At 46.6% G+C, this 12101-nt stretch overlaps 1 protein-coding gene across 1 annotated transcript in view; it reads left to right on the plus strand.

Moving 5' to 3' along the window:
- Window positions 1-2557: 2557 nt before the first annotated feature.
- The window catches only part of LOC126480962 (kalirin), a 1643174-nt gene continuing 1633630 nt past the window's right edge, over window positions 2558-12101 (plus strand). The window contains exon 1 of the mRNA XM_050104391.1: window positions 2558-2688. Coding sequence (XP_049960348.1) covers window positions 2565-2688 — 124 coding nt within the window. The 5' untranslated portion in view covers window positions 2558-2564. The remainder of the gene's footprint in view (window positions 2689-12101) is intronic.

The following is a 12101-nucleotide window of genomic DNA, read 5'->3' on the forward strand; positions in this document are numbered from 1 at the left end:
GTAATAACACTCAGTACGGGAAATGCTATCAGTTTGGAACACAAGTAAACTGCAAATAATAGTTCTGTCACACTTCCTTGACTTACTGAAATACTGATTATGACTCTCCAGTGTTTGGACAGTCAACGAATGGTGTTGACAGTTCACTAGCCTGAAGGAACGTAATAGTAGGCGTGCTCGTATGTGACTTGTCACACTGCTGACGTTTGAACGGAAAAAACGGTGGTAAAGCGTCCGCGTAAGGCAGTCGAAAGAGCTCTCACTTTCGCGCACTGCTTCCCGTCGCCGAGCGAAACAATTAGCTCCGGCACCGACAGGAGGCACTTTCATCGCGGGACGAGATCTCGTTTGGGGCTCGGAGTGTGCGGCTTTAAGGCACGCCACGCCACGCTACGCTACGAAGGGAGAGAGGGCGCGGCGGCGGCTAAATTTACTTTGAACACGCCGGGCGGTCGGGCAGTGCGTCTGCGCAGAGCGCCGGCTGGACCGACGCGCGTCCACGGCGGCGCGCTGCCTCGTGGCGCTCGGCGCTAGTCGTCACGCGGACGCCACGCCGACGTCCGCCCCCGGGACGCTGGGCACATCGGCGCGCGCCTGCGTGTCTCGACAAGCTCGCGGCGAGCAGCGCCTTGGCGATCGCTCCGCTTCTGACAGCTGTGCTAGCGGATAGGTGTGAACGTACGTACTCTCTTCCGACCTGCGAGTATCGCGGGCGGCGTGTATCGATCACGAGAGTGGCACGTGCGCCGCGGAAGCGCCGGCCGGTGATTTGCGAGCGCACGTGACTGGGCGCGACGTGACAACAGGTGTTGGCGGCCGGCGCGGACGTCCAAGACGGGCCGCAGTGCCGCAGGCCGACGCCGCCCCGCTGGCGACCGTCCGACGGCGACGCCGACGCCGCCAGCGGCCGCGTGCCACCGAGAGGAAATCAATACCGCCGGCAGCCAGCAGCCGCCAGCCGGCCCCACAAAGTCGCTTCTTCCCCCTGCGCCTGCGGCACACCTCTACGCGGCCTTCCGCGTTCGCCCGGTACGCCGCCGTGTGGCGTTCTTCGTGCGCCGCCCCGTTCCGCCGTCGCGTGCACCGGCTGCCGTGCGTTAATGGGACGTAATTGGAGCGCCAGTTAACGCTGACGCCGGGAACGAGACGGCCGACGCGCTAAGAAAAAACCGGACTAGACTACGCGTTGCTGCCGTGTCTCGGTAGTGATGACGTCAGCTCCCTCCACAAGTGGATATCAAGCTCGTGGCTCCTTCACATCGCCTGCAAGTTACAGCACGGCGTGGGACAACACTGCTGCACACTCTTCTCGTAGCCGCCTGCAGCGCCGGAGGATTCTGTTTACAACTGCCGTCGGTGGAACATCCGTAGCGTGAACAGCTGGCACTGCCGTCAGCGGTTGTATACTAATGTCTCGCAGGTATACGAGTCATATAGAGCTTAGGAGGTGCAGTTGCCTTCGAGTCTCATATAGACTTGATCTGCTGAAGATGATTGTGCTCCTACGTTAGAATGCTGGAGTGAGGATCATTTGCTACTGGCCACGCGAAAGCCTTGACAGTCTAGACGTTGACATCTGCTCGTCGTAGTCGCCACATTGCCTCAAAGACGGTATCACTCACTGGAATATCCTCTTACAGTGTTATTTTTGCCTCCTTCTTCCTAGCCTTCATTCCGTTGCACCGCGATAGTACTAGATCTGCACCGCGGATTCTGCGTGTACTTAGAATAGGCAGCTTGTGAAATGTAGTAATGGCATGAAAATTGCGTTTTATTATAGTACTATGGAGGAGGTATTTCATTTAATGAACAGCTATAATCGCAATAAATTTACACGTGAAAGAAGAATGTGGTAGTAAAATTACATTAAATTCGTAGCGTCGATACTGCTATGCGTTTTCCTGTTGCATGCGTGTATGTATAAAAAATGTTACGAAATAAGCAGAGAATGTAGGGAAATTTGTGTCAGTTGCAGCCAGCTTGCTCTGAAATTTTGCGTATTGCAAAAGTAATAGGGTGTAATAGCTGATATTACAGAGCCAAGTCAATAGTGTCGTGAATAAGTGTTCATAATAGTGTAGCCATTAATATGAGGCTTTTTCACAACTGCGACAAGCAAAGCAAGTGATATGAGAGATGGTGGTAAGAACAGCTGGTGCGGTGTGCGGTCCCGTTGTGTACCCTCTGCTTGTAGATAAGACCGCGTCCGATCACCTTATCTGGTGACGATGTAACTGACTCAGGGTTCCACAGTTTGATGTTGTCGCGTCGGTTTGGTTAAATCTGTGTCGCTAACTCCGAGACCGAACTGAGAGTTCCCAGCACTCGCGGTGAATGTGATGGTGCGCTAGAGCAGCGGCTGGAAGTGGGTGAAGGTCTGCCGCATAGCGAGGCGTGCTCTCAGAGCGCAGTGCGTGCGTGTGCGAGCGTGTGTGCGTGAGGCGTCGGACAGAAGTTGGATCGGTGGTCACCAAGCTGCGGCATCGATCGCGGGCGACACGCGAGGGGCGCCGGCTGGTGTGTGCCGGGACCACGTGGAGAGGCCGACGGAGGGCTGTCCAGCGATGGAGCACACGCTGACGGGCTGCATGGGCCGCAGCGGCAGCGGCGCCGGCGACGTGGGCAGCCCCAGGGGGAAGCGCCGCCCGCACAGCTGGCACAGCTCCACGCAGACGCTCTGCAGGCCCGGTACGTTGCCCTCTCTCGCGCGCAGCCGTCGGCCAACTCGGTAGCGCAAACAGTGCAAAAGTGAAAAGACAATGCCAACATCTATATCTACCAGGTGTTAACAAAAAATATAAATGGGATGAACGAATTAAACAATGGCTTTGGCCCATAAACGAAAATCAACAAACAAACGTTTTATGAGCGGGAATGTGGCGGGATTTTCTGACTGAAATGCTCATTTCTTGAGCCACAACAGTACTTGCTTTGGGCCGCATCCAGCCCGTGGGCTGAGGGTTGGACACCCCTGTGTTGAATTGTCGTAGGTACAAACGAAATGAGCGAGTATACGACAATGAAACAAGCAGAGAAACGTAATCAACCCATCCCATCAGACCAAAAAGTTTCGAGAATGTTGCTGTTGTGGCCTTCAGTCCAGAGAATGGTTTGATGCAGCTCTCCATGCTACTCTATCCTGTGCAAGGTTCTTCATCTCCCAGTACCTACTGCAACCTACATCCTTCTGAATCTCTTGGTCTCCCTCTACGATTTTTACCCTCCACGCTGCCCTCCAATACTAAATTGGTGATTCGTTGATGCCTCAGAATATGCCCTACCAACCGATCCCTTCTTCTAGTCAAGTTGTATTTTTAAGAAATAGAGAAAAATTTAAAAGATGATTCTACGGAGTTTCCCCCCACTAGAGAACAACGCTCAGAACGCTCGTACAACCATGTGAAACTGTCAGAAAGGTCCTCCTGTGGGGTGTTGTTCAACTCGCACGCCACAAGGACTTGAATGTCGGCTGCGTCATGAAAACGTTGACCCTTCATGTGACTTATTGTACTTCGTCGTTTTGTTGTAGAGACGTATAGGTGACGAAAGGTATCCTCACTCTTTTTCCGGAAAAGATTTGTCCACTTTTTTCATTTCAATCAAATTGCAGCACGTGTCCGTGCGTCGTTGTTTTTGTTTGGGAGTGAAAGTGTGCGGGACGGAGTATGTCTGAAACACTTGATTTAGATACGTTGCTCCATTGCGATTTGTCTCACGACAACGATGACAGACTACAGCCACACGTCCACTAGGTAACACTGTCTCCTCACAACTGACTGGCCGACTGTACATCTGCTGTTTACCTTTGTTAATTCAAGCTACCACCGTAGTTAATGCCATCGGTTATACGCCAGGAGTCCGTCTGTGAAGAGACGGACGGTGTACGTCGGGGAAACAAGGTCTTCCCGATACGACATATGCACAGATGAAGTCTTGCCAATATTACAACACTAATAATGTCTTACGGATACGTTTATGCTTGAGCTGATAATGAAAGGACGCATTTGCGGTAAATGCCTGATGGAGCAACGGCGCACTTTCGTGCGGCTGTTTGGGAATACCTAGCTCGAATCTTCAGTGACAAGTGTATCAGTCGTGGCTCGCCTCCCAGTTCTTCCGACCAGAGTCCACTAGATTCTTTTTTTTTATGGGGTGGGGGGGGGGGATATTTGAAAGCTTTGGTGTATTTCAGGTCTGTTTATAGCGTCGATGAACTTCGGGAATGCATTGTGGATGGCTGTCAAAGCATTTGGAGCACACCTGCGGCTTTGAACGCTTACGGGCATCGATGAGGAGACGTGCTGAAGGATGCCTTAACCAGAAGTTTGGTCATAAGGAATACACTGGTTGTAATGTGTTTGTCTTCAAGTGCATATCTGCAGTTTGGACCTTCGGGGACTCTTTGTTATAATGTGTTCACGTCCTCTGTCGTAATACGTACACAGTATAAAGAAAACCATTGGTTTCCTGACCTACGTTTAATAGGTTTATTTGCTTGCTTCATTGTCCTCTACTCGCACCTTTGGTTTGTACGTACGGTACTCAAACAACCTGCATACTCCACAAGCCACCTTAGATAGCGTTATGTGTAACACGGTACCTCCTTTCCTGTTCCAGTTGCTAACAGAGCGAAGGAGTAGCAGTTGTTCGTACCCCCCCCCCCCCTCCCCCCCATGAGCTCGAATCTCATTAATTTTAGCTTCTTTCCGCGAGATATACATAGCGGGACGCAGTATATTGGTTGTCTCTTCTAGGAACACACACTGTTGGAATTTTACCACATCGTGATGCAAACGCCTTGCTTGTAGCGAGTGCCACTGGAGTCGGATGACGCATTTGCGCTAACTAGACTAGCCTGTGACGGAACGCGCTGCTTTCCTTTGCATCTTATCTATTCCCGGTATCAGTCCTATCTAGACCCAGACAGACGAGCAGTACTGAAATATCTCTCGAACGATGGTTTTGTAAGCTGCTCCTTTCGTGGGTGGATTACACTCACTGAGGATATTTCTACTGAACCTCAGTCCTGCAGTTAGTTTTAATTGGCCGTTCCACTTGAAATTCCTCCGTACACATAATCCCAGATACTTTAATGGGTTTTAGCTTTTTCCAGTGATTGTTCATCAATCGATGAATCAAACGGGAGCAGGGTTTTATGGCTATTTATGCGTAGTAAGGAACAGTTGTCTTCGTTGCGGGTCACCTTGTCAGTCCCTGCTGCAAACGTCGATCCTCTGCAGGTATTTCTGCATTTCGCTACAATTTTTTAGCTTTTTGCCACTTCTCTTTATGCAACAGCATCATACAATCGAACCATCCCGACATTGGGTTCGATTACTTATAGGAAACTAGAGTGTACTAAATGAGGTTAGCATGGCGAGCTTTCAGTCAGTTTCTCCTAAGCATAATGGCTGATTTAGGTAGCACAGTGGTTATGACACTTACCCGTATAATAGAGAAACAGAATCCGAATATGTATCTGACCATCCAGACAATTATTTCGCTTTTCATAGATAACTCCTCCATAGATAGATCCAGTCGAATATTGGGATGGATCCTTTTACCTGGCGACGACCTACTTCGTCCTCTGTCTTTTGCAACTAACCTACAGTAATCAATTAGTCCTTTAAGAGGGCGTTACAGATATATCCGTCGGTAGCTTGCTCGTTCTCAGTGGGTTCGACGGACATATATCCGTCCGCATCGTTCTGTGGCCATTATTCCGAAGAAAAAATAACTTTCCGAATTGTTTTGAAGCTTGCTCTTGATTTACTGAGAGAAGAGCTATAGTATTTATCTCGACAAATGTTACCCTAGTCCAGAATTTATTTGAAATGGTAGGACAAGACAGACATGATGACGTGCAGCATTTCATATGGTAATACATTTTAGGAAGTAAATTCCAAGAATAAAATCACGCGAAAGCCAAGTATTGTCATCGATTACGACAAGAATATGAGAGACGTGAGTAGAATACGAAGCTACCAAGTGACCAGCACTAGACTGAAAAAATATTATCAAATATTGTTGGAAATTTATTGGACGTTGCATGCCTCAGGGCATACGTTCTGTACAAAAAATATGGCGAACGACGAAAGAAATACATTCATGATTGATCGTGGGGAACAATTGACCGTATCCTCTCCACAGTAAGGGTCATCAATTGGACGCCCATCTCAACACCAAAAGGGACTCGTCTTACGGGAAGACACTTTCCAGTATTTTTACCAAACGCAACGAAGGAAAGGCCAACAAGGAGGAGTGGAGTATGCACGAGAAGAGGCCATCTAAAAGAGGCGTTTTACTAATGTGCGCATACTTTAAAGTGTATCACCCAGAAAATAACCTGCAACTACACGAAAATAAAATTTCGTTGTCTTCTTTAATACATTCCATTTGATCCTAATCCACTTTAGCTTTGGCCCATAAACTAAAATCAACAAAGAAACGTTTTACGAGTGAGAAAGGCGCGTGGTGCGATTGCACTAATGGAAATTACCCACCGAGGCAGTGGACCAAGAAAAACAATCACTTGATAAGTCGAACGTATAATGTGATTGATGTGCGACGATAATGGTATTATGTGGGCTCGAAGAATGGCTGTGTGCCAATCATCATAGGTCAGTTACAGAATGAGCTAATGTGACGTCTCTCTCTCTCTCTCTCTCTCTCTCTCTCCCTCCCTCCCTCCCTCCCCCCCCCTCCTCCGCCACCGCCGCCACCACCACCACCACCACCACTCTCATCTGTTATGTTGATGTTGACTTTATAGTATTTTTGCGGAGTCAGGCGACAGATAATGTTACTAGATATATTTCAGTGAATATTTACTATTCGTGACAACTCGATTTCAAATATCAGTCAGTGTGATTTTGCCTTGTTTGCTCACCACACAAAACGCTGTCCACTGCACCAGAGATACATAATAAACGACCGATGAAAACGCTGAAGCTGTGAGAGCTGGCGTTATTAGTCTTACTGTGCATTCATTTGGTTGTTTTGCCGGCTCATCTTAGTTTAATAATACACAACTATCAGCCGGCCTGAGTGGCCGAGCGGTTCTAGACGCTACAGTCTGGAACCGGGCGACCGCTACGGTCGCAGGTTCGAATCCTGCCTCTGGCACGGATGTGCGTGATGTCCTTAGGTTAGTTAGGATTAAGTAGTTCTAAGTTCTAGGGGACTGATGACCAAAGAAGTTAAGTCCCATAGTGCTCAGAGCCATTTGAACCATTTTTGAACCACAACTATCACACTGAAATGCATCTCTGTTTAAAACGTTTACCTCTATAACACGTTTTTGTTCATACTAAATAGTATAAACAAAAATATATACATATTCCAGGCCACTGAAGATGTCTTGAAAGGAATAAAGGTGAAACGGGTATGGCATAAAAATTGTGTTTCATTCAGTTGTTATTAGACGGTCCAAAGTAACAATTATCAACATACCGTAATCGAATTTATGCTTAGTAACGTGTATTATCTACATGGCTGATTTCAAGTGTTTCTGCGAATGGTATCTCTTCGTATTTTGTTGTCGTTGGGAAGCCGTACAACAGAACACAGAGCTTAACTGTGCTTTGATTTGACTTGAAAAATCTTCATAAATGACACTGAGAAAGACATTGTGACAAACGGGACGAAGTTATTAGTTGCATCTGAAGTGTTTTCGTCTTCCCCCCTGTGTATTCAGAGCAGTTGCAAGTCTTACTACTTTCAAAACAAACGTAATTATCAACGAAAAAAAGTTAGTGTGTTACTAATGATTGTAGAAATTTACGACATTCTCGTTTCTCAGCTTGCGGAACGCTTGATCATACAAACGTGAAGTAGCTTTAATGAAGGAATTAAAATGAGAGACGATGCTAGTTACGGCAATATTGATGAAGTGTTGGCAGAAGTGAGACGTATCTGGAGTAGCTTTCCATGTTCCACTGATAGGAAACGGCCTAGCTGTGAGGGATTAGATAGCGTCGTTATCTCGCTGAGCTTCATTCCCGTTTAGCTCATATTGCAGTCGATGCTCGCGTCCGTAACCTGTTACAAAAAGAATCGTGTGTGTATTGTAAATGTTCTATTACCATCGTCATAGTTGTTACAACGGACCCCAACATGGAGACTTCGTATTTCAATAAACTTTGGCTGCGCACGAACTAATTTATCACCTCTCAAACGTATGATATGCGTCTGTTATGCGAAAAAAAAGGAAGAGTTATTGTTCACTACGTAACTAAATATGCTGAAAGAGTATGATGTTCAAGAAATGGACTCCACAGTCGTATAATGCGTCACAACAACGAGATAAACTGAGGAAAACTACCAAAAAGGTTAGCGAATAATGGTCTGTGAATGAATAAAATATGGCAGAAGCTGTTACTAACGCAAATGATACGAAAGGTGCCTACTTCCGAACCCTGAAAGGCAGCGACGTATGTAAACACACGTTCGTGACTACACGTTCCAGAATTTACGATTTCTGCGCAAATTTATTAATGCTCTTTAGAAAATAAATCATCTCGAACTTTTTTCCTTGGTTGGATATAGCATGTACCACGTCGTGTGGCACCTCTTTTGCTTTTCGACAAATTATTCTCATACGGCGAGCAAATGTGTTGTATGAAACAAGCTGTTAATCTTCATCTTACTTTCTTGGTCTTCAATTTTAGAGCACCGTAAGATTGTTGCGGCAACAACTTTCATACCTAAAGTTAACATGTATTTTATCACTTTATTGTACACGCCCCCGCTGTGATAAAAAGAGTCTTTATTGATAGCATTTTGCCGATAAGGCTAGGAAAAGTAATGGCATAAAATTACTGATCACCAATCTTTGTTTCAAGGATCTGCATTAAATTCCAAACATCTCCGCTGTGTCTTGCTAAAAGCGTGTGTAACGCCCAAAATAGTGGCCTATCACTCGGATAGGGACATTACGTTTGACAGCCTCATTTGATGCTCCCTTTGCACTGTTATTTCTCGTTTTACGTGCACCGGCTATTGGTAACCTACCACAAACAGTAGATCGTTACTATAAGGGTGTGATTTCCACTGTTCAGCCGAGCTTTTGATCCCATTTTTATCCTCATTATTTCGGCGACCGCCTGATTCCACACACATACTCCCTGCAGGACTTCAGCCAGACTGTGAAGTATTGTTGTGTCGCATCGCTTTTTAGTACCTAGTTCGACTCCCGGCGCCAACTACGCCCTTTGATTCTCATTTCGTTTTCCAAGTCTGGTTGGATTCCAGGCAGCGTGTACACATACAAACGCAGCTCGCGACACCTGAAAATGACAGCTTTGTGGGTCTTCGAAATGTTGTGCATAAAAGTGGAATCAGCGCCTCGGCTTAACACGCCATTATAGTAGAACTGATACTGTTCGTGATATCTACATGTACATCTACATTTATACTCCGCAAGCCACCCAACGGTGTGTGCCGGAGGGCACTTTACGTGCCACTGTCATTATCTCTCTTTCCTGTTCCAGTCGCGTATGGTTCGCGGGAAGATCGACTGCCGGAAAGCCTCCGTGCGCGCTCGAATCTCTCTAATTTTACATTGATGATCTCCTCGGGAGGTATAAGTAGGAGGAAGGAATATATTCGAAACCTCATCCAGAAACGCACCCTCTCGAAACCTGGACAGCAAACTACACCGCGATGTAGAGCGCCTCTCTTGCAGAGTCTGCCACTTGAGTTTGTAAACATCTTCGTAACGCTATCACGCTTACCAAATAACCCTGTGACAAAACGCGCCGCTTTTATTTGGATCTTCTGTATCTCTTCTGTCAACCCGACCTGGTACTGATCCCACACTGATGAGCAATACTCAAGTATAGGTCGAACGAGTGTTTTGTAAGCCACCTCCTTTGTTGATGGACTACATTTTCTAAGGACTCTCCCAATGAATCTCAACCTGGCACCCGCCTTACCAACAATTAATTTTATATGATCAGTGCACTATAAATCGTTCCGCACGCATACTCCCAGATATTTTGCAGAAGTAACTGCTAGCAGTGTTCGTTCCGCTATCATATAATCATACAATAAAGTATCCTTTCTATGTATTCGCAATACATTATATTTGTCTATGTTAAGGGTCAGTTGCCACTCCCTGCACCAAGTGCCTATCCGCTGCAGATCTTTCTGCATTTCGCTGCAATTTTCTAATGCTGCAACTTCTCTGTATACCACAGCATCATCCGCGAAAAGCCGCATGGAACTTCCGACACTGTCTTCTAGGTCATTTATGTATATTGTGAAAGGCAGTTATATGTGGAGTACCAACCACATATAACACTTCTATTATATCTGAAATAAAACCTGTCGTCGTTGCATTTTATTCTTGTATTAAAAACGCGGTTTCGCCTTCGTGTGGCATCTTCAGATTATCTATAGGGATAACAAAATAAGCAAAAATTAGGATATGGTCCTACGCTCCTAGTTTGCACGACTCTAAATGTGAATAAGAAATTGTTACTGAGCTTAAAATCTTTCTTTTAAAAAAATAAAACGGCACTGTACTAGACAGAAGCACGTGTGGAATCGGATGAAACCGCAGAGACCTAGCCAAAAACACGTAATACCGTGTAACTGCGGGACAGAATGTTAAATAACCAAATGAATGAGACATACCTTAATAAAGTCGTACCAGCAGGTCAGAATGGCGCAGTTGTGACGCCACAGTCGCAAGAAGCGTACACATTTAAACGCAATACACAGAGATTCCGCCGTAACTTCATGTCAGAAGCGGGCACGCAGGCGAGAAATGGCTTGAGACGTGCATAAAATAAGAATTACGTATGCTGACTGTCACTTAACTGCAATGAGCGTCACCCCGGTATATCATCTGCAGACATTGTATGGAAGCAACATTCCGCTGCTCGCCCGTGTGCCCGCCCGACGCTCCTTTCCTGAAGCTGCGGCGATATGTCTGTGTATTATGTCTAAATTTGTACACTTCTTCGTGATCATGGTCCCACCATTGCTCCATTCTGGCCTGCTGGTACGACTTTATTAAGGTCTGTCTCATTCAGTTTAATCAGTTATGCAACACTCTATCCCGCGGTTATACGATATTATATTAGCTATTATTGACTAGGTCTCTGCTGTTTCATCCGATTCCACACGTGCTTCAATCTTGCACAGTGCCATTTTATGATTTTTGAACCAAAAGTTTTAAGGTCAGTAACAATTCCTTAGTCACATTTAGAATCGTGTAAGCTAGCAACATACCTTAATATTTGCTTGTTTTGTTACCCCTACAGATTATCTGAAGATGCCGCACGAGGGCGAAACGCGTTGTTAATAAAAGAATAAATTGCAAGCAATACTGTTTTTAATTCAAATATTCTACATACGTTGCTGCACGAGACTGTAAGATACTTTATTGGCACTATAGTTTGTAAAACATCATGAAGACTTACAAACAGCGAGAGCTCGTTGCATTTTCCATTTTCGATATCTATGGTAGCGTACGAGTACTCTGGGTAAACACTCGAAAACAGCTACTTGTTTAAATTCCTGTCAGAGAGGTCACATTTTGTAGTAATTGAGGGAAAGTCATCGAGTAAAACGGAAGTGATTACAGGCGTTCCCCAAGGTAGTGTTGTAGGCCCTTCGCTGTTCCTTATCTACACTCCTGGAAATGGAAAAAAGAACACATTGACACCGGTGTGTCAGACCCACCATACTTGCTCCGGACACTGCGAGAGGGCTGTACAAGCAATGATCACACGCACGGCACAGCGGACACACCAGGAACCGCGGTGTTGGCCGTCGAATGGCGCTAACTGCGCAGCATTTGTGCACCGCCGCCGTCAGTGTCAGCCAGTTTGCCGTGGCATACGGAGCTCCATCGCAGCCTTTAACACTGGTAGCATGCCGCGACAGCGTGGACGTGAACCGTATGTGCAGTTGACGGACTTTGAGCGAGGGCGTATAGTGGGCATGCGGGAGGCCAGGTGGACGTACCGCCGAATTGCTCAACACGTGGGGCGTGAGGTCTCCACAGTACATCGATGTTGTCGCCAGTGGTCGGCGGAAGGTGCACGTGCCCGTCGACCTGGGACCGGACCGCAGCGACGCACGGATGCACG

Source organism: Schistocerca serialis, chromosome 5 (genome assembly GCF_023864345.2).
Source record: "Schistocerca serialis cubense isolate TAMUIC-IGC-003099 chromosome 5, iqSchSeri2.2, whole genome shotgun sequence".
NCBI lineage: Eukaryota > Metazoa > Arthropoda > Insecta > Orthoptera > Acrididae > Schistocerca > Schistocerca serialis.